A 23,914-nucleotide genomic window follows, 5' to 3' on the forward strand; every position below is an offset into this window, starting at 1 on the left:
TTGCTGTACAGTGGGAAAATAATAATAAAAAAAACAAACAAACAAAAAAAAAACTGTTTATAATTTAGTGTTGATGAGGAAATAATAAAACATACATTCTACTGCACTATTGGTAAAAGTATAAATAGGCCTAACCTTTTTAAAATAGTTCATTAAGATATACACAATTCACATACTATAACAGTCACTCAAAGTATATAATTCAATGTCTTTCAATATATCAGAGAATTATGCATCCATCACCACTATTGATTTTAGGACATTTTTCATCACTCCAAAAAGGAACTCTCATACTCACTAGCCATCACTCCCCATTCTCCCCCACGCTTTCAGCCCCAGGCAGACATGACCTTATTTTAAGGGCAATCTGCCAATGCCAATCAAAAATTTAAACGTACAATCCTGTCACTGAGTCATTTCCATTTCACAGGATTTATCATATAAGAAAAAACATACAATACACAAAAACATACATGGGGATATTCTTGAAATACTCTTTGTTGTAGCAACATACTCTACGTAACCTGTATCCCTAGATAGAGACATATTAATAAAACGTGATTCATCAGTAAAATACAATACAACTATTTAAAAGGATGAAGCCACATTTAAAGTTAAACCCACACTGAAGCTAAAAAAGCAAAACATAACGGTATAGAGTGTGATCTAGGATTGCATTTGAATTTTTAAAATGAGATGTTCCTAGAAACTTTTAAAGAGAATACACATTAAATTTTTAGCAATGATTATCTCAAAGAATAAAGATTATCTTGAAGAATAAAGATGCTGAGAAAATGAAGATTCAATATTTGATTTAATATTTAATTTTAAAATAAACTTATTTGAAACAGTGCTAGCTCTTACTTTTAAAACACTACCCAGCAACAACAAAAGCACTTTTAGATAAGAATACACGAGACACATTCGTGTTGTCTTATGTGGACATGCAAGAGTCTGCTAAATTTCAAAACAGAAAGCATTTTCCTCATGCCCATAAATAAATGTTTAACAAAAGTGACATAAGCAAGTGGACATAAGATTATCCTTCTAAAGGGTAACTACACACATTACAACATAACTACGCATTTAAGTTTAGGGGAAAATCCAAGTCAGAAAACTGTCTCTGGGACACAGACAAAATATTAAAGCACTACACTATGTTCTTTTTTTAATTCTTTTTTATCAAACGGACTTCTTTTTATTTATCCATCTATTCATTCACATTCTACAAAAGAATCTGAGCCAGTTACACAAATTCACAAAGTACAATAAGATTAAACAAAAAATTGGAAAGAATGTGAAAGAGTAAGAGACTACTAATGACAAAGGCTTAGGCCAGTACACAAAATACCAAAATACACGCCATAAGATACCACGGGTGCTAAAAATACCCTTTGGAAGTTGTGACCTTTCTAGTGACCAGTGTAGGGAACACCATGATCACGGACAGTATTACTATGAGTAGCAGAGCTACTCCACATGTAATTCAGGAAAATCAGTGTTTTAAAGTCTGAATATCTTTCTTTTAATGATTAGTATTTCCTATTTCGAAAATGAAAATATTAAAAAATTTGTCCCGAAACTGGAAAAAAAAACTTTTTAAAAACATGTGTTCTGTATTAAAAAATAATTAGTATTTTTACATTTACAAAGGCAACCGAAATAGCTACTTTACTCTGCCTTCATATGGCTCCTAATTACCCTTGCCTTTCTATATTCAGTCTCATTTTTGCATATAATACTCTTCTTTACCTGTACCTTATAATCATGTATACTCTTCATGAGACTTCCAAGTATTTTTTGTTTAGGGCCACACCCGCGGCATATGGAAGCACCCCTAAGGGAACTCCTAATGCTTTTTGTTTTGTTTTATTTTGTTTTTTTAAAAACTACTGAAATAAAAAGCAATTACATTCTAAGAAGGCTTTTGGGAAGTAATACTTATTTTCATATGCACCTTCTTTGGAGAGTTTATTTTGAATTTCTTCCCTTTTAAAAACTGTCTTTAATTGTTTTTACAAGTCAGTCCAAGTCATTATCAACCGTTTTTCCTTTTCCTTTTCCTGTTGAGGCTGCTTAGCATAGAATGATTACAATAATTGAAACGACATGGTGTCTTTTTGCATTCTTGGAGGGTCTTTCATGAAATAATGTCCTATTCTTCATGATGACATCTTGGGTTAGGGATAAACACATCAAGGCTCCCCACATACATGTTGAAAGAAAAAAACACCCTTAAAGCTATCATGTATTGCATCGGAGATTCATTTTTAAATTTGCGTGGCTTTATTTTTTCCACACCCTTACGTTTTTATTTTTCTTTTTGGCATACTGTAAAAATATCTGTGGCATCATTGAGAAGCCTGCATGTAAACATCAACTTACACCATATTTTAAAATATATGCAGTGTGTATTTTGGTTAAAATAACCCTTTGCGTAGTTACACAGTCATTTCTGACTATTTTTGATGAATTTTTGATCATATTTTTTTCTCCATCCTAAAATATTTAGAAGTATACACTGAGTTGCCCTAGTGTGAGAACTATCTTAGTTTCATCTTTCTTTCACAGTAGTATTTGTGATCATAAAATAATTTGTGGATTTTTATTAAAGAAATTTTGGAAAATACAGATATGTGTAAAGAGAAACTAAAATCACCTATGAAGCCAACACCTAGAAATAAAAAACAGTGGTAAAATATCATCGTATTGTCTTTAGTGTTTTATGTAGCCTGTAAACATTATTTTCTCTCAGAAAATTAAGATGATATCATCTACACTGTTTTGCGCATCTTGAGTATTACATTTATTTATTAGTAACTGTAGTATAGTTCATATTATAAAAGTATCCTCAGTTAATCTAACCTATCCCTATTGTTGGGTATTGAGATTGAGTTTTCACCAATATAAATAATTCTGGGAAGAATATCCTCATATCTTTACCTTTATATGCATTTCTACATATTTCTTGGGGTAATGAATTATGTCTTCCATGGTAAAATTGAAATGATGGATTTTTAATAAGTTCAGTATCATAAACAATTTAACCTCTAAAATTAACATACTTGGAGTTCCCGTTGTGGTGCAGTGGTTAACGAATCCGACTAGGAACCATGAGGTTTCGGGTTCGATCCCTGGCCTTGCTCAGTGGGTTAACGATCCGGCGTTGCCATGAGCTGTGGTGTAGGTTGCAGACGTGGCTCGGATCCCGCGTTGCTGTGGCTCTGGCCTAGGCCGACAGCTACAGCTCCGATTAGACCCCTAGCCTGGGAATCTCCATATGCCGCGGGAGCGGCCCAAGAAATGGCAAAAATAAATAAATAAATAAATAAATAAATAAATAAATAAAAAAAATTAACATACTTGGAAGTGGGAGTTCCCGTCCTGGTTCAGTGGTAACAAAACCAACTAGCATCCATGAGGATATAGATTCAATCCCTGGCCTCACTCAGTATGGTAGGGATTCAACGTTGCCATAAGCTGTGGTGTAGGTCACAGATGCAGCTCGGATCTGGCATTGCTGTGGCTGTGACACAGGCCGGCAGCTGCAGCTCCAATTGACTCCTAGCCTGGGAACTTCCATATGCCAAAAGTGCGGCCCTAAAAAGCAAAATAACAATAATTACATTAAAAAAAAAACACACACACACACACTAGCAGTGCACTAAGAAACAAAACCCTGTATGCCTTAAATTGGAGCTATAAAATGATGGAATAGGAGTTCCCGTCGTGGCACAGTGGTTAACGAATCCGACTAGGAACCATGAGGTTGCAGGTTCGATCCCTGGCCTCACTCCATGGGTTAACGATCCGGCGTTGCCGTGACCTGTGGTGTAGGTTGCAGACGCAGCTCGGATCCTGCGTTGCTGTGGCTCTGGCGTAGGCTGGCAGCTACAGCTCCGATTCGACCCCTAGCCTGGGAACCTCCATATGCTGTGGGAGCGGCCCAAGAAATAGCAAAAAAAGACAAAAAAAAAAAAAAAAGATGGAATATTACTGAGATCAGCAGCAAGCATTCTACCAGGTTGAAATTTAAAAGAAACAATAGCCCTTTCTCCTCCATTATCAACAAAAATAAACTTATATGCTCAAGATATTATATGGAATATCTAAGAAAACATCAGCATCTGTGTGATGTTTTATAAATAGGGTGAGAAGAAAACTATCATGTTGAAAATATCCAGATTGAAATTAAATTTCAGAAGTTCTTAGAAGCCTCTCATTAAAATGAAAGAATAAATTATTTAAATAAATTAATTGGAAACATTAAGTCCAGTAATATTTTTCCCATTTACACATTTAAATAGTGCATTGCACTTTACAAGTTACATACATACTCACTATTCTCATTTGTTGGTAACAAGACTATTTAAACAAAAACTAAACTAATTTTTTTACTTCCCGGGGTCATATAACTAGAAAATGGTTAAGGCAGGTTAAAAACATAGTTTTTCAGGTACCTGATCTAACAATCTTTCATCATACCACACAGATAACCAAAGTGTTTCACTGGGGCCATAAGCAACAATGAAATAATACTGATGATTTTTTATTTTACCAGAATAAAAATTTTAAAGGAAAATAATAAAGCAAACTAACTTTTGCTAAAGACTACTACATGCGAAGTACGTAGGTACTCAAAGACCACAGAATCTTCATACTGATCCTGTAAAGCAGGTACCTCCCACGTTGCATGACAAAAACTGCGAGAATACGTTTCTGCCACTGTCACAGAGCTGTGATTTCCCAATCGCACAGGATTTAAATCCCAATCCCAATCACACATACTTGACTCCACTGACTTGGCTCTTAACCGATAAACAACACCGTCTCTCTAAGAACTCTACTTTCAAGTGGCCAAAGAAAGTATATTGTATCATACTAGCTTAATTTAGCAGGTCAATTTAAAATAGCAGAAATCGTAAAAATAGTGACACTAAAAAGACACATTATAAGTTGAGATAAAGGGAGGAGGGAAGGATTCACAAAATTGCCCTTTCCCAAAACCCCTGATCATCAGGAATTGACAGTCAGGAGAGAGGCACTCAGCACAGTGCGTCCAGCAGGTGTGCAGCCAGGACAACAAAACAGAAGATGCAAATTAAGAAGTAGAAAGATACCCCTGCCTAACTTGCATCATTGTTTATGTTTGTACCAACAACAACCTCTTCCTACCATGAATCATTATCATGCACAATACAAAAATTATGTTAATAAATTAGGTACATCAGAAATATCTCGATCCTACCTCTTTCTCATGCATTCGAGAACATAAATGATCATCATGGAGGCTGCTGGATTTTCTCAGGCTGAATTTGGGAGTCATCTGTTGAATGAGTAAGAATTATTCAATACTTCTTCAGGCCTGGTTTATCCAAAAGTAAACTCTAAACTGCCTGAAGTTCATGCCAACATAATACCAACACTGGAGGGAAAAGGTAGTTAATTCACTGCCAAGTGATAGGATTAATAAGACCACCATGCTTCATAATATGGACCTGGACTATTTTCTGAAAACAACTTAATGATTATTCTATTTTGAAATATCTGACCATAGGAAAAGTTTAGTGCAATTCTCACCTACCAAAGTAATTGGGATAGGCTTCTGTCTCAGGTACCGAGGATTTTCTATCTGAAAATTTAAAAATAAAGACATTAATATTTGAGTTTTAATTAAACTGTGATTTGGAAATGTTTTCCATATGTCTTAATCTAGTCTGTTTCTTAGAATGGGTATTGCATAATATATTTTAGTGGTCTACTAACAAATAAAACATAAAATGTAAACCCTTCTGCAGACACAAATACACCTTCATGATTCTCTCGCAGCCAAACTACCCAGCCCCATCACCACTACTCCTTAGCTCACATTTTACACTCCCTGCGTTCTGAATGACTTACATCATCAGAATATAGCAGGTCCTCCTGTGTCTCTCCACCTCTACGCGTTACTGTCTACCCTCCACCCCATATAAGCATGCACCTATCATCTCAAGTCTCAATCACTACTCGCCCAGGAAAATCCGGCGTATGAATCCTTAAATGTCCCTCCATAGTAGCAACTTAAATACAAAATTCCTTTGGGACTCCTGTATCTACCCTTCCAACTCATCTACCCCAACATGCCCTATATTCAAGGACACCAAACAACGTGCTTTATCTTGAAGGCAGGACATACATTCTCTGAGTCTTTGCAACCTGTGAAATCATTCTCCCAACTTCTTCACACAGTTAACTTAATCAAGATTCTTAGTTCTGGAATCTCCCCTCCACCACCCCCTCCAGGGAAATGTAGTTACGTTCCTACAACTCCAGTCATACCCTGGAGGCTCGTTCCTTTTGTGATCTAACATCTCTCTTCTGCAAAAGACTGGGGACTCTGAAAACAGACTAGGACTGTCTTGTAGCCCACCTATTTCCTACACCCACCACAGGGCCCAGTAGGTAGTGGGTGACCCATAAATACTAAGAGGAAAGGAAGGGAGGGAGGGAGGAAAGAAAGAAGGAAGGAAGGGGTAACTGCATCCAACCCCACCCTCTTCTCAGCTCCTAAAGTAGCCTGTGTGTCTCTTCTAGCTCTTCTACTGTATCGAAGAGCTTATCAGTATGTCTCCACATCTGTCTTTAAGCACAATGAATGCAAGGACAATGCCTTCTCAATTCTGTATTCCTGGTACCTAGCACAATACTTAACATGTAGCAGGTTTTCAATGAAACATTTATTGAATTAATATACTATATAGAAATTAGAAATACTGATTGTTATCCCAACTAGTTCATCCACAAATGAAGTGATAATCAAAAATCGCTATCACAGAATTCCAATCTCTTAACATTATAAACCCACAATTTACTACATGGATAATCTCAACATATACAAAATAAAAATGTAACACTAACCATGACTTCAGCGTAGGATATTGGTTCTTACTCTGAAGTATACCATTAGCATCAACTGACAAACTTTTTCAAATATGTGTTACTAGGCTCCACTCTTCCAAAATCCCATTGTGTTTTCAAAAAGATCCCAAATGATGCATTACAGTTCATAATTAATGGAAGATAAACAACCATATCCAATGTGACAGCAAAGTTCAGGATAAAGAATCAATTAATCAAAGAATATAGAAGAAAAAGGAGTTCCCGTTGTGGCACAGTGGTTGACGAATCCGACTAGGAACCATGAGGTCGCCGGTTCGGTCCCTGCCCTTGCTCAGTGGGTTGACGATCCGGCGTTGCCGTGAGCTGTGGTGTAGGTTGCAGATGTGGCTCGGATCCCGCATTGCTGTGGCTCTGGCATAGGCCGGAGACTACAGCTCCAATTCGACCCCTAGCCTGGGAACCTCCATATGCCGTGGGAGTGGCCCAAGAAATAGCAAGAGGACAAAAGAAAAAAAAAAAAAAAAAAGACTATAGAAGAAATGAAATTAAAAATAGAACTAAAAAAATTTAAGCCTCTATAGCAACAGATAGGATCTGAAGAATAACTACATTTCAGCACCTAGCCTAGGAGAAATTTAAAAAATAATTTTTTTCACCTGGAGGCTGGTTCCCATAAAGTAATAACAACTGTGTGAATTTAAATACCTCTCCCCATCCTCCAAAAACCCATGTAGATCAACAAAGCAAGCACATAAAAATACCCATCACTCACATCTATATCATGAGAGGGAGAAAGAGATTATAAAACCTTCAAATAATAGCTAAGTGGCCAAAGAAAGATCATAAATCAGCAGAACTAGATCCTGAGCCAAACCACAGTGATCACATGGAAAAAAGGAAGTCCTGAGGGTCCTAGTGGTGGTGACACATAAACGTCATCAATGTCGACCTGTAGAAGGAGAATGGTCTGCCTTAAGTGGGTCAGACAAAAGCCCTGACAGATCAGAGTGCTGGAGACAAAGGGTCAAAAGAAGGTCACGGGAAGTGTGAGGAAAGAAGGCAATCTTACGAGGGAACCACTTCTGTGGTAGAGGGAGGCCCCTTAGAAGGAAGGTTGTCCAGGATGAAAAAGAAGCTGAAGAAAAGGGATTAAATAATTAGTCTATAATAGTTATACAGAAACAAGACAAAAATCAAAGAACCAGAAGACAGGACAAAATGACAACTACAAAAGGCACCATCTATTAAAGAAACTGAAGTTCAGTGGAGCAGAAGAGAGTCTTCCTGAATTAAGAAGTGACGTAAGCTACCAAGCTACCCCTCTCATATGATCACTGGCTATTGCTTGTTCAGAAAAATCTAACATAAATAATCATGAACAGAAAAAAGAATCTGGTAGCCATTGAAACTTACAGCAAAAAACAGAAAATCAAATCAAAGCCTGTCAGCAGAATCATTCTTTAAAAATCACGAAATAGAAGAAAACAATAATAGAGTCCTCCTTTTGAGCCCTCTGTCTCCAGACTCCTGATTCCTCAGGTTTTGTGCATGACGCAGTTATGGTAGGCCACTCTCCTGCAGGTCAATATTTGATGATATTTATGTTCTACTACCACTAAGACAACATGTATTCAAGTATAGCTTTTCAATAATTTCAAGGAAATCATAAAGAGAAGAACAAGTAACGACAAAAAATAGAAGTAGAGGCTGACCAAATAAACACATGGCAAAGTTGCCAGATGCCAAGTCAATATATAAAAGTCAACTGCATTTCTTTAAATTAGCAAAAATCATCTAGAGAAAAAGATGACTTTACAAAGATATTTATAATCATAAAAATATATATAATACCTAAAAGTAAATCTAAGAAAATACATATAAATTATGAAGAAAATAATTAAGTTTTGAAAGACATTGAAAACTGAAATAAAAATAGAGTGAAACCATGGTTTTGGATAGCTTCAATATTGCAAAAGTGTCAATTCTGCTCAACTTGATTTTGCGACTAAATTTATCTAAACCTTGGAGATTCTGTTGTGGCTCAGCAGGTTAAGAACCCACCTAGTATCCATGAGGATGAGAGTTCAATCCCTCATTCAGTGGGTAAGGACCTGGTGTTGCTGCAAGCTACTGCATCAGTCACCGTTGCAGCTCGGATCTGGAGTTGCTGTGGCTGTGGTGTAGGCCAGCAGCTGCAGCTCCAATTTGAGCCCTAGCCCAGGAACTTCCACATGCCACAGGTACAGCCTTAATAAGAAAAGAAAAAAAGTTTTTAATTTTATCTAAATCAATATCTCAAAAGGGTTTTTGGAAAATTTAATGAACTCATTATAAAATGTACATAAATAAATAAAGGGACAAAAATAGCCAAGAAATGCCTGAAGAAAAAATCAAGGTGGGTTGTCTTATAAGACGTAATAAAACTATAGTAATAAAAATAAGTCAAAGGAACTAATTGGAAAGTATCAGAAACCCAAATATATATGAAAATATATTTATGAAAGCTATAGCACTGCAAATTATTGCGAAAATAAGGATGTGTTCAATAAGAGGAAATAAGAGGGGATCCCTTCCTCACACCATATAACAACGAATTCCCAGTGGATTAAATACTTATAATTAAAAGCAGAACTATAAAAACTTTCAGGAGACAATTGAGAGGAATGACTTCAGTGCTCAGGGTAGAGAAGATTTCTTTAAACAAGACATACCAAAAAAGCATAAATAAAAAATAAACTAATAAATCTGACCACTTCTCTCTTAAAAAGATATTGAAAAGGCAAGCCATAAACTGGAAGGAAATGTTTGCACAAATAATTCGTCTATAATATTTATAAAGAAGGTCTTCAAACATCAATAAAAGAAAGAACAACCCATCAGGAAAAGATAGGAAAAACTTAAGACACGTTTCACTGACAAAGAAATCTGAATGACATAAAGATATGAAAATATGCTCTATGTGCTTAGAAATATGAAAACTGTAAAGTAATACCACAAGCAGATGGTATTTTACAGCCACGAGACTGGCATACATGAAAAATTTGACAATGGAAGTGTTCCAGATGTGGAGCACTACCACTGGGTGTATGAATTAGTGTATTTACTTTGGGAAACATTTACTAAGTAAAGATAATAATAAAATCTACTTAAATATCATACTAGAGAAAGAGGCATAGTCTTTGGTAAATAGTACTGTACTATATATACACAGCTTTTTGAAAAATAGAGGTAGCAAATTTCCAGCAGGCAGCAAAGTACATTCAATAAATATTTATTGTCTGAAGGTATATATATATGAAAAGTAAGTAACCATTCTCTATATCTGGAATGGAAAAAACCAGCATAGAAAAAAGCAAGTCCTTCAAAGACACACATAAATCTGCAAATACATAAAACCCTAATTCATGAAGCAGAATTAAATATACAGGGAAAAATAAAGGAAGAGGGAAACAGAATTCTCAAAGATGCTCAAGCTCTAATTAAGCTTAAAATTTAAAACCAAAAGCCAAGAAAACCATCTGTGACTTATTTTTACTCAGCTCTACATTTATGAGCAGGGTACAAAATATTGGTTTAGCTAATTACAATGTAGCCTTTCAACTACGCAGAAGTAACTCCTATTTCATCCTATTCATCTTTAAAAGCATACAGAAGTTCACAGGACTCATTCTGTTATCATAAATTTCCTTTCTCAAGTTGACCTCCCACAAAAAGAAAACATCTATTCTAATATTTAAAAGCAAGAATAAACACTGTAAACAATTATAAATCTTCTGTTGTTGTTGTTCATTTATAATATGTTGAGTTTGTCTCATAACCACTTTTAATATGTAATGAGAATTATTCATAGTAGAGCATGTTCTTGAGTCTATTTGAGGGAAATAAGCAATCTATTTTCTGATTTCATAACAGCAGCCAGATGTGCTTTGAAGTTAAATGTTCCCACTCTGTAATCCTCAAGTAACATGGACTTGAAGCAATCTGTAAACAGTCTTAACATTTACTTTTGCCATGCTCTTTTAGAACACTTCTTGTTCTCTCATAATACCTCAAGAAAGAGTACAATAAGGAATGTCCAAAATGGAAGATAAAAAGGACTTATGTGAAACATTAAAGTCCAACAAAATATTACACAGAAAGCAAAGCCAAAAATAATTAAGGTCCAATAGCATGAGTAAATCACATAATAGAACATCTCTTGTTTAAGAACCAAATAGAATCACAGTAATAAATAATAATTTAGACATAAATACAGATATCTAATTGCTCTATAATGAAAAACTGGCTTTTGACATTTTATTGTGTTTAGTTTTTCAGCGGGATTGTTCAATTACAAAGCATTGTCAGTTTGTTTCTTCAAATTGTACAGAATTTGCTCAAACTGACCTCCATATAGAGGTAACTATATAACTAGTGTTGATCAAATAGAGATGTTCCAAGGTTCCAGAAAAAAACAGAAAGACATTTTATCTGATATTTCAGCTATCTTAGAAGACGGGACATTATTAAGCAACATATTCTAGCAACACAACTACACTTAGTGTTTTTAAGTCATAGCATTCATCAGAAGAACTACCAAAACTCTTTCTATCGCATGAAATAAATTCAGTCATCAATGTCAAATAAATAATGCTCCAAAATAATGTTTTTAAGTCAATATTTTAGAATTTGAAAAATGTTTTCCGTGGGAAAAAATACTACAAATGAAGGTTCATTCATTGGTTTCACATTTCAACAAATATTTAATAAGCACAAACAACAAATACTTAATTCACATTTCAACAAATATTTAATAAGCACAAACAAATTACATATATAGCCATTATTCACTGGCACAAGGAAAAGCAAATAAGTCCAAGGAACAGAAAGGAAATATACATGTACTGTCACCTGATTTATGAGACACAAACGCTGCCATGCAGTGGGAAAACAGGCTTTTCAATAAATGGGAGTGTCAGGTGTATATTTATAAAGGTCAAAAACAAATCTTAACTCCCCACCTTACAACATACACTATAATCGCCTCCAGAAGGTATGTAATTCTAAATAGGAAACGTGAAACAATAGAGTTGCTAGAAGGAAACACAGGAGAACATCTACAGAAACTTAAGATAGTCAAAGACCTTAGAACACAAAAAGCACTTTTTCATGAGATGAAAAAATTATAAAAATGAACTGCATTAAAATTAAAAATTTCTCTTCATCAAAGATACCAGTAAGAGAAGGAAAGAAAGCAACAAGGTGGAAGAAAATGTTTATAACATTATATATTTCTGAAAGATTCATCCAGAATAGATAAAGAGCTCTTACATATCCATAAGAAACAGACAACACAACAGGAGTATTGGCAAAGTCTTAAGGAAGCACTTCTCTCTGAGCTGTCAATCAACATATTAAAAGGCACTAACTTTATCAGTCATCAGGAAAATACATATTAAAACCACACCATGCAGTGTCATTAACCATTCTCAAGAATGGCTAAATTTTACCAAGTATTGAAAAGAAAGCAGAGGAACAGGGACTGGTATACTGGGCTGATGAGGATGAAAATAGGCAAAGTCCCTTCAGGAAACTGTCTGGAGGAAGTTCTAATACGGTGCAGCATACTGGAAAAGTTAACAGTACATTGTTGCTGCAGCCGTGGCACACACAGGTTGCAACTCTGGGGTGGGTTTGATCCCTGGCCTGGGAACTTCTTCCTGCCGCCAGTACAGAAAAAAAAACAAAAAACAAAAAACTGGCAGCATTATCTGATGCATCAATTAGTTTTTAGCTGCATCAAAAAATCACCACAAAGCTTCATGATTTCCAACTAGACCACTTCACTTAGCTCAGGACTATGGGGGTCGGCAACTTGGGCAGTTCATCTACTGAAACAGCTCATCTCACCTAGACTCGCTCTTGTGTCTGCTTACCAGCAGGACAGCTGATCCTGAGTGACCAATTAGAACAATTCTCTACAGGTCACAGTGAGTAGGACAGCCAGGCTTCCCACTGTCCCTACAGGGAGAGTTAAAGGGCACCCCAGGCTGCTAACAGCTCAACGGCTCACAAGGTACCCTTTAGCCCTTGACAGGAAGGTTCATCCCTCTCTGAGGGACCTCCAAGTGAGGGTGCCTGGCTACAGATGCTGTCTACACTGAGGAGCCCCTGCAGGATCAGGGGGAGCCCTACTCCTGCTGACCTCACCCGGCTCCTTCCAGGCCCCGTTTCCTCCACTGCATGTGCTGAGAGTTTCACTGCACAGATTCTGCAGGCCCAGATCCCACTTTCCTGCTCTGCTTCCAGAGATCTGACCTAAGGGGTCTACTTAAAGAGGCCTCGTGCCTGTATCCTCCTGGTGGGAGTGAGGCTTTGCAGTCAATACGCAGACCAAGGGTGGGAGGGCTGGGTGGCTGGTGACCGGAAGGAAAGGCCCAGGAGAGTCCTTCTCCTGAGGGTCCCCCACCCATCCTCAGAAAAAAAGAAAAAAGAAAAAAATTATAAAAGAAGTCATGCATGAAGTATATAAAATACGGTAACAAAGCAAGAAAGCCTCCCCAAAGCTCAAGGTTAAGAAGGTTAAAGAATAATGAAAAATAATACAGGAGGAATATTAATTTCTAGGTTTAGGAAGTAAATCTCTACTTGAATTATGTATTCTTAAAGAAAATAGTAACACACTCCTGAGAAAATAATATACTTGGGGAAATAAATTTTTAACAATAACTAGAAAATTCAAATTCCACATCTAATGTATCATAATGAAGGTATTGACAGGCATACCAGCAATATTAAAAATGTGCCCTTAGTATAGAGTACAAAAATTAACCAGTATTAACTGATGATTCAGAGGAAGAAAGGAAAAAAGTCCATGCACATTCTCATACAAAACTAAAATCAAAGCAAAATCTTCGCTTTTTAATACACTGGATATTTAAATTATTCTGCTGTGATCAAGAGATATCATTCAATCTGATTATGCATAAATGTTATAAATATATTAAAAGGCAAACTTTTATATTTTACACTGTTAGTGCATTCTTTGAAAAATAAAAATGTGAAATAAAACCCCAGGCAGTCCTAGTTTTACAGCATTACCTCAAAATATTTTAGATGTTTTCTCTTAATTTTATTATAGGGATGAAAATTTTAATCCTCTGAACAGTTAAATAATCGTGAAAAGTACATCAGAAGTTTCAAATGGCTAAGGGCAAAGGCAAGTTTAAAAGGATAGCCCGGAATTTTATTTTTCACTTTGATTTTGCTTTCTGGAAAGAAGAATCTGTCTTTCTGAGAGGTTTCCTAAGCTCCTCTCCCAAAGTGTAACTCAGGACTTTTCCTCCAAAGGCAACTTCCCCTCCCCCTTCAAACATGAAAATGTTTTTCTTTTGACTTTCTCATTATCAGTACTAGTTCTCTCTTGTCTTCCATTAACCTACTCCCCAAATGAGTAGGAAATTCACGTTGCTTTAAATTCTTACCCGTTCCCCTCCTTTCTGACTGAGGCCAGCCCTCCTCACCCTGCAGTCTCTAAAGACCAGAGCTGTTCCACGCTCAGGGTGCGACCACCACCTCAAGCTGTATGACTACTAAATAGTCCAGCCCTGAGACTCGGGAAGCTGAAAACCTGGAACTCCCCAGTTAATCTCACCATCTCTTCAAATTCCACGGGTCTAAAACTCAAACTCTTAAAGTGGAGTGAGTCCCCATCTGACAATCGATAATCTGACAGAAAGCCAACATTCCCATTTCTTAGAACCACGTCTTCAGGTGCCCCCTGTTCAGCCCACCATCACCAAGCATTCTTTATTCCCTTCGAATGACTCTCCTTTCCAGTCTCACCCTCCTCACAGAAATCACACCAGTGTGAAGCCCACTACAAACACCGAAAAGAGGACTGGTTCCCTTCCTCCATTTCTATGCACGTCAGTAGAACCGTCATAAGACCACCTAGTCAATGTCCCTAACGCACTGCTTTCACTAAGTAGGAAGGGTTTCAGGGTGTAAAAAAAAAAACACCATCCCCAATGTCGGTGAAGAAGTGAGAAATAGACAATCCTATTGACTGCTGGTTGGAAAATAAATTGGAATACACTTTCTGGAGGGCAATATACCAAGATCTAAGATAACCTAAGGAAGCAACCAAATAGGTACAAAAAGATTCTTTGAAGGAATTTTACTGCAGCATTATCTGTATTAGCAATAAACTGGGAGCAACCTAAATGTTCAAAAATGTCAGAATGCTTAAATAATTGTGAAATATCCACCCAAAAGAAAAACTAGTGCTACCATTAATAATAATGTTAATAGAACTATAATCAACTTATACCAAATTTAAAATAGCACATAATAGTATTTATAAAATGACCCCAATTTTGTTTACATTTTAATTTTATACATACACATGGAAAAAAATGAGGGAAAGATATATGTAACAAAATGTTAATGACACATCTTTTAGTGTTAAGATTTTAAAACATCTTTTATTCCTCTGACATTCTGTATTTCTCAAATTTTTCAAATTACAAATTATTTTTATAATAACATGGGGTTTAAAAAATTGATTAAACCGCTTTCACTGCCTCAAAGCATTTAAACAGCATATATGTAAAGCAGAATGTGCAGGTGAAAAAAATTGACCTCCACCACTCACTATTGCCTCAGATTTAAAAGCTAAACTTCTCAATTTAGCATGCAAAGCTCTAACATAATCCAGCTTGCCCTCTAATCCTCTACATAAACCCCAAAGATCCAGTCAAGACAGGTCGCTTAGGCCACTACACCTTCTTCATGCCTACTTCTGCCTTGAGTTCCTAGCTCCCTTCCTCCGCCTACCCAAACACATCCACGCCCCCAGCCTTTGCACATGAGAACTGCTGTCCATGATGGAAGCTCCCCCAGGAAGTCTCCCAGGGGACCCAAATGACCTTGCTTCTCCAAGTCCCCCCTCCCTGCCCTCCGCCTTGGTATTCCACTTCCTAGATAACTCCTGTTGGTCTCTGATCATATACTGTCTTAAATGCAACTGTGTCACACACGTATCTCTCACTTTACCAACAAGAAAGGCAGTCTTTCGAGGGCAGGGACTGTTTTATGTGTCTTTGGAAGGACATTTCTCTCTCCTGTTCCCCAAGTCCCTCTCCATGTGAACACAGTACTAAATGTCTAATACCCAATAATACTCTCTCTTTAGAATTAATTAGTTCAGTTGTTTTCCAAATACAATATGCATTGCGCCACATCAATAGACATACATAAAACAAACAACTTTTTTACCCCAAGGTTCCAACTATTAAGGCGAGCTTCGATGTCACTGTCATCCAAACAAAGAGCAGATTTTTGCGAATGACCTTCCTGAAATACAAAAGAGAGAGATGTGATGAAAAAAAGAAAGAAAAAGAAAGACAGGATGGCAGGGTGGAGGAAAGAAGAAAGGAGGGAGGAAATAAAAAAAGGAAGGAGGGAAAGAAGGAAGGAAAGGAGGAAAGAGGGAGGGAGGAAGTGAAGGAAAGGAGGGAGGAAGGAAGGAAAGGGAGGGAGGAAGGAAGGGAGGAAGGAAGGAAAGGGAGGGAGGGAGGAAGGAAGGAAGGAAAGGGAGGAAAGGGAGGAAGGAAGGAAAGGGAGGGAGGAAGGAAGGGAGGAAAGGGAGGGAGGAAGGAAGGAAGGAAAGGGAGGGAGGGAGGAAGGGAGGGAGAAAGGAAGGAAAGGGAGGGAGGAAGGAAGGGAGGAAAGGGAGGGAGGAAGGAAGGAAGGAAAGGGAGGGAGGAAGGAAGGAAGGAAAGGGAGGGAAGAAGGAAGGAAGGAAAGGGAGGGAGGGAGAAAGGGAGGAAAGAACGAGGGAGGGAGAAAACAGGACAAAATTCATGTCATTCAGAGTAATGAGAGTTTCGTGTGCTTTCCTGGTAATGCTATACTGCCCTTGGAGGAAAGGATTATGTTACAACTGAGCTAGCTCTCAATGCTAAATAATGACTGTTTATTACAGCTGCTTAGGGCTATGAGATGTCTTCCAAACATATTCACACAGTAACTACATTTCCAAAAAAAAAAAAAAAAAAAATCAAAAGAATATTTTAAAAAATAATCCAGACTCTTCTCTTTAAATTCTTTTACAAACAGCTTTAAGTGTGGTATACCACAGCAGCTTTAAAGGGGGGTAGGGGAACACTTGAAAAGATGAATTAGCTACTCTCGTTAAAATTAGTTAACAGGAAAGTTTGTGTTGATGTCCAAGAAGCTCTTTGTTCTTAAATTAATTCGCATTCATACACTGAACATAAAGAGAAAAAAGCTTTGGGTTCACATCATGAAAACATAATCATTCTTTACTTTTTTAAAAAATTAAAATTCCATGCTTTTTTCCCCTTCCATATAATTTATTATGTAACATATTTATCAAGCCAGATTAAAGTTATAATAAACTGAGGAGAGCCAAAGATCTACGCCCAGAAAAGGACAATGATCTGAAAGCCCTAAAAACTTAAATAGGTAACACTGCATAAAGTAATTTATATTTTATAATACAGCCAAAAATCTGTGTTTTATTTAAATTTAAATTTAATTTGCTGGTGTAGCATTTTCATGCTTATAGAAAACCTCATTACTAATAAATCTATTTACCTGTGGTCATTTAAATTATCTGAAGTGATGAAAAAATACTAAAATGTTCTTCATATTTTACAGCCTCCAAATTTCTACTGAATAAAAATGCTGGGTTTATTACATATACTAATTAAATCATTATTTCCTCTACTGCTGGTCCCTTGTTTCCTGGTGGTTTCTAGGGGGGTCTTTTTAGGCCCACACCCACGGCATAAGGAAGTTCCCAGGCTAGGGGTCAAACCAGAGCTGCAACTGCTGGCCTATGCCACAGCAGTGCCAGATCTGAGCTGCATCTGTGATCTACACCACAGCTCAAGGCAACGCCAGATCCTCAACCCACTGAGTGGGGTCAGGGATCAAACCCATGTCCTCAAGAATACTAGTCATTCATTACTGCTGAGCCACAAGGGGAACTCCTGTCCCTTGATTTTTGAATGGGTTTTTTTGGTGTGTAAATTAGAATATCTTTAAAAATGTACCTCCCTTGTTTATTTTGAGTAAATATAATGGTTGATAATAAATCCACAAACATTTAAAATGTGCTACTCTTTATATTAAAATGTTTATGAAAGTTCCAAATTGGAACTTTCTGTCACTGGAGAAAACATAAGGAGTTCTGTTTAGAGCAATATGTGCTCAAACATTCATGCACTGCACATGACCTCCTTGTAGCTAAAAGTCTTGAAACCCAAGACAAGCCAAAGTGACCCAAGAAGGACTGTAGTTAAGCAGACAAAGTCTAACTGGAATGCTCACCAATGCCATGTTCAGACCAAACCTGAGTTAAGACATTAAATGCAGGCGTTCCCGTTGTGGCGCGGCAGAAACGAATCTGACTAGGAACTACACAGTTATGGGTTTGATCCCTGGCCTCGCTCAGTGGTGTTGCCATGAGCTGTGGTGTAGGTTGCAGACGTGGCTTGGATCTGGCGCTGCTGTGGCTGTGGCATAGGCTGGCAGCTACAGCTCCAATTAGACCCCTAGCCTGGGAACCTCCATATGCCGTGAGTGTGGCTCTCAAAAGACAAAAGACAAAAAAAAAAAAAAAAAGAAATGCAGAACAGGTATTCCTATTTCAAGATATAAACAGTTTACCTTCATCAGCAAGGCAGTGTTCCCCACTTCTCTACAAACTAATTCCAATGTCTTAAGTTTATGACCACTGTGTGTCTAATCATTTTTATACATCCTGAGTAAAAGGGGAAAAAATAACTAAAAAAATGAAGCTTTCCAAAGTTACTCATGTCAATGCACCGGAAAAATGACAGACTGATGAACACGATGCCTCAGAATCTGAGAAAGTAGAAGGAACACTGCAGAATATACCAAATCCACCATTTGCTGTGAAATCAGCATGTTCACCAGAACCTTCAGACATTATTCGTTGTTTGTACACAATCATTGGAATTTGTGGAGCTACTTCAAAACAAGAAGTAAACAGAGAAAAACAAAGGTAGAATGTGATCTTACAGAACTCTTTGGGGTAATAATCTGTCCGTCTTCTCTGTAGGTTGGACTCATGGACTGCGATCTGGTTTGGAGCTTTGCAATGCATTGTTCCCTACTAAGAGAGCAAAACAGTCACAGTCAGAATCAGGGGGATTCAGAGGACAGAGGGGTATTCAAATCTAGGATCACCATACTTTTTTCTTTTGGGAGAGAGATGACTATTTATATTAACAATGATGTTTCAGTAGCAAATAAAAAAGAAATATGAATAATAACCACTCATATTTCTCACATTTTATTTCAATCAGAGTAAAACATAAATAAAATGTCACCTAAATGCCACATGCTTTCTTAGAAATGAATGCGATTGTTCAGTGGGACTATAATAAACCATGTGTATTTCCCCCTCTTCCAACGTATAGGAAGAGAAAAAACGAAGCATACATTCTCAGAGAAGATTGTTAAATTAAAAGGTTAGCAAGTTTTGTTGGATTCATGTCTCACACCATGAAGTCTTAAAATCAATAAAATGGTAAAACTTTTATGTAGCTGAAAGTGTGAGTTAATTTGAAACCATGTCAGGAGCCACAAATAAATCAAAATCTTAAATTTTAAAATATGCCATGTTAGTTCAGGCAAAATGTGATAAAGTACAGCATAAATAGGAAATAAATAGTTTAAGCTCCTAGATGAATTCCAACAAAAAGATTTTTCTCCAATATAAAACATAGCTCAAAAATACCATTCTCAATATTCTCCTTTAGCCTGGAGTTTCCTATATATTTATATTCAAGCTACTTCAATGAAAGTTCCCTGATTTACAAATATCTACTCTCTGAACAGCTGTTTCAAGATACACAAAAAGAAAATGAACGATTATTTAATGAATTAAAGTCACTAATTTTCAACCACTAGCCTTATCAGGATTTCCTTTACAAACTGTGGGTCATACTAAATACGCCCAAAAGTCAGAATAGTGGTTCAAGAAGACAAGATTAAAATGAATGTGGTTTTTGGCAGTTAACATTGACAGAATAACATTCCTTAGACTAGTTACTAAGTAATTTACAGTGCCTGAAAAAACTGTTTTTTTGTTTGTTTTTTGTCTTTTTGCTATTTCTTTGGGCCGCTCCCGCGGCATATGGAGGTTCCCAGGCTAGGGGTCGAGTCGGAGCTGTAGCTGCCAGCCTACACCAGAGCCACAGCAATGCGGGATCCGAGCCGCGTCTGCAACCTACACCACAGCTCACGGCAATGCCGGATCCTTAACCCACTGAGCAAGGGCAGGGACCGAACCCGCAACCTCATGGTTCCTAGTCGGATTCGTTAACCACTGCGCCACGATGGGAACTCCTGAAAAAACTGTTTTAAAGAGAGGTGTTGACTTTTTTTTATATCCCTGCTCAATAGCCCAGATATCCAAATACTAAAAAATAAATGAGAAAAATAAAGCAACATTTTGAAAATATTCTCATCAGCCCATGTGTCTGAGCAGATACAAGCATTTAAAACTTAGCATGTGAGAAGAGACACCCTGATATATCATACTAAGCAGTGGCCTGTTCTTCTTTAAGAATAGATTAAACAATCATAAAAAGAGCTATATTTAAAAATTGAAAAATGCTTAAATATTAACAGTAATTCTCCTCATAGAAAATATTAATAAAAGAGAGGACTGAAACATTTATCTATTTATTACACAGGGTGCATACATAAAACAACAGGTCCTTTTAAGTCACTTGCAGCTGTCCTCAGCACCAATCTACCTCTTTCCCTTCACAATAAATTTTCAAAATAAGTTACTGAATCCATGTCCTAACCTGCCACATACTTTCCGATCAACTACAACCTGACTTCCACTCATGCCCAGAGGGCTGTAAGTCAAGTCACCAACGATCTCCTAGTTGCTCAAGCAAATGAGCGGTAATCTGTCCTCACCTGGCTGATCTCGCTAAGCCATGAGAGACAGGGTTTTTAAAATGCCACGTTTACCGGCTCCATAGAACCATTCTTTCGTGGTTCTCATCTAATCCTTCAGAAATCTCCTTTACAGCTTTTTCACTAGCTTTTCTTTCTCTGCCCATCTCATTACATACCATCATCCCTGGGATTCTGTGTCTGAACTTATCTATTTTCCTTGCATGTGCTCTCCCTGGACAATCTAACATACTATTAGTTTTTCAAATAATGAGGAGAAGCTTTGATTACCAATCTACATCTCCAGCCCGAACTTCACTCTTGGCCTCCAACCCCATTACAAATACAAATGGAATAGCCCAACCTCTGATTCAACACACCCAAAACTAAATTCATTACATTTCCCCTGAAACATACTTCAATGCAGGCCAAATAAAGCAGAGGCATTGCCCAAGTCAGCTTCTTGGGAAGGCAGTTGAGCCAACTTAAGAAGGAGGTCAGTTTCATTGCTAAAATCTGGCTGGCACAAGAAACACAGGAGAGTAAGCACAGAAGTCTCATTTCTTGCCTCTGACAATGACTCCAGCTGGAAACACAATTAACCGGAACTGAGTAAAAAGATGGGTCAAATTGACAGTGATAGGGCTAGAGGTCAGGGTGAACAGTGAGACGGAGAGTAAAAGCAAAGCTTAACCCTGTGCAACCCTTCAGGAAGAACAACAGGTGCTGCCTGTCACACAGAAAATCGAGCCACATGTTTATAAAGACAACCTACAGTTGTAGGTACAGAGGACAGGATTACAATGAAGTCAGCATTACAGTGCTTGTGCCAATCAGGAAGAGACGGTGGCTCCATTCCATTCACTTCGGGGTGCCAAAACTAACACAGAAAGAAAAGTCGCAGTTCATTAGTAAGACTCCCTAACATGCAAGTGCCTCTTTACTCCTCTTCAGGAGTAAATCTATAGGAAATATAAATTTTTCCCTTTTGCTTTTTCCTAATGCTAAAATATTTCAACAGCAATCCGAAAACATTCTCCCAGCATCTTCATTGATTCCAAATACTAAGAAACAGACTTTTCACTATAAAGATAAGTAATGAGACATAGAAGACTTAAAAGCTTAAAAAGGGGGCTAATCGAATGCCCTCCTGCCAAAGAAACTTATATAAAATGTATACACACACACACACAACTTATATGAAGATATAAGATAAAGTGTACTTTTGTGTTCTCAGTGTAATTAGAGTGGACATTTCAGATATAAAAAGGAAATAAACAATCTGTGATCATAAAAACGTGTTTAAAAATGAAAAACAGGATTACCGAATTTTGAAACCACAATGTAAGAAGAGAATGGCAGATTAAATGTAGCATAAAATCAAATCAGAGAATTAGAAAACTAGTTCAAGAAATATTCTGAGAACACATACAAAAAATAAGGGGACGAATATAATAAGTGAAAACACAAGAGCTAAGAAAGATAAATTCAAAATCTCTAACATCAAAATAATATGAATTCAACCAGCTATAATGGAAAAAATAAAAATCATTAAAAATAATAATAATATGAATTCCAGAAGGCATAAATAAAACAGAAACCAGGGAAAAAATAATTAAAGAAATGAGTGATAATGCCAGTCAAGACTGCATTGGAGAAGCGACTAAAGGAATAACTTAAGACATCTCCTTTAGCTAGGACAAAAACGTAATGACAAAAAAAGAAATTCCATAGTATTGCCAAAAAGACCACATATAAATGCTGGCAAGGAAGTAGACAAAAGGGAACCCTAGTATACTGTTGGTGCAGCCACTATGGAAAACAGTAAGAAGATTTCTCAAAAAAACTAAAAATAGAACTACCATATCATCCAGCAATTTCACTTCTGTGTATACATGCGAAGAAAATGAAAATGCTAATTCAAAAAGATACAGGCTGGAGTTCCCGTTGTGGCTCAGAGGTTAACGAATCTGACTAAGAACCATGAGGTTGCGGGTTCGATCCCTGGCCTCCCTCAGCGGGTTAAGGATCCGGCGTTGCCATGAGCTATGGTGTGGGTCACAGACACAGCTCAGATCTGGCATTGCTGTGGCTCCGGTGTAGGCCGGCAGCTGCAGCTCCGATTAGACCCCTAGCCTGGGAACCTCCATATGCCGCGGGGGTGGCCATAGAAAAGATAAAAAAAAGATAAAAAGAAAAAAAAGATACAGGCACTCCAATGTTCACAGCAGCACTGTTTACAACAGCCAAAATATGAAAGAAACTTAAGTATACATCAACATTTGAATGGATAAAGACGTGACACACACACACACACATTATGTAATGACTTTAAATGGAATATAACCTACAAAAATACTGAATCACTCTGTTGTACAGCTGAAACTAATATAATAGTGGAAATCAACCATAATTTTTAAAAATGAAAAGGCTTATTTAAAAAACCGAAGGTCCACAGGCTCCAGTTTCAGAAACAGATAAGAAGAGGCTGAACTGTCACTCTGGACAAGTAGGAAGGCATAAAGGTTCCTCTAAGTAGAGGGACAAAGTCAAACTCATCAAGAAACCAGAAGCAGGGATGGAGTTCCTCATTCATGAAAAGCAGTGCTGGTGATCACCTCTGAAAGCCACAGGCACTCAGGAAGGCAGAGCACACAGACATTCCCGCAAAGCCACCGCATCAGCCGTTTCACTTGAAAGGACAGAGTTCAAAATGAAAAGAGGCCTTTGTTTCCCCAAACCCCTACTACCCAGCTTAAAACAAATCATTTCTAATAATAATAATAATAATTAAGAGGGGAAAGCCAAGAGCTCAAAGCACAGAGCAGAGAGCCATGAAGAATACTTCCAGGAAGCAACATTACGTTCCAATCAAGAAACAGAATCGTCATTGGTTTGTGTCTCCTATTTTCCCTGTTTTCTGAATGGGAGTTCTCCAGCCCCTCTTTTACCACTGTGCAGGTGGCTATATATTGGGGCAGTGGGGGCAGGGTGGTAGATAACATATGACTTTAGTTCACAGGTGCTTAGAATCAAAGAGCCCCTACAGGGAAGCCTCAATTAGACCCAGATATGATTTTTA

The 23,914-nt window shown here is 37.3% G+C and overlaps 1 protein-coding gene across 19 annotated transcripts in view; it reads right to left on the reverse strand.

The window, feature by feature from the left end:
• Nucleotides 1-23,914, reverse strand: part of CEP112 (centrosomal protein 112) — a 417,919-nt gene that overhangs the window by 354,387 nt on the left and 39,618 nt on the right. For all 19 annotated transcript variants that reach the window (XR_014820925.1, XM_084983965.1, XM_084983960.1 and 16 more), the window contains 4 exons: nucleotides 18,937-19,030; nucleotides 16,141-16,218; nucleotides 5,585-5,632; nucleotides 5,249-5,326 (listed from right to left, as the gene is read on the reverse strand). Coding sequence is in view for 12 of the 19 variants with exons in the window: in XM_021066728.2 (XP_020922387.1) it covers nucleotides 5,249-5,326; nucleotides 5,585-5,632; nucleotides 16,141-16,218; nucleotides 18,937-19,030 (298 nt within the window). In the remaining 7 variants the exon portion in view is untranslated. The remainder of the gene's footprint in view (nucleotides 1-5,248; nucleotides 5,327-5,584; nucleotides 5,633-16,140; nucleotides 16,219-18,936; nucleotides 19,031-23,914) is intronic.

This window comes from Sus scrofa, chromosome 12, assembly GCF_054392235.1.
Source record: "Sus scrofa isolate SSC_HxYL_T2T_F1_AM1 chromosome 12, Sscrofa_HxYL_maternal_Yorkshire_Landrace_v2.0, whole genome shotgun sequence".
Lineage (NCBI taxonomy): Eukaryota > Metazoa > Chordata > Mammalia > Artiodactyla > Suidae > Sus > Sus scrofa.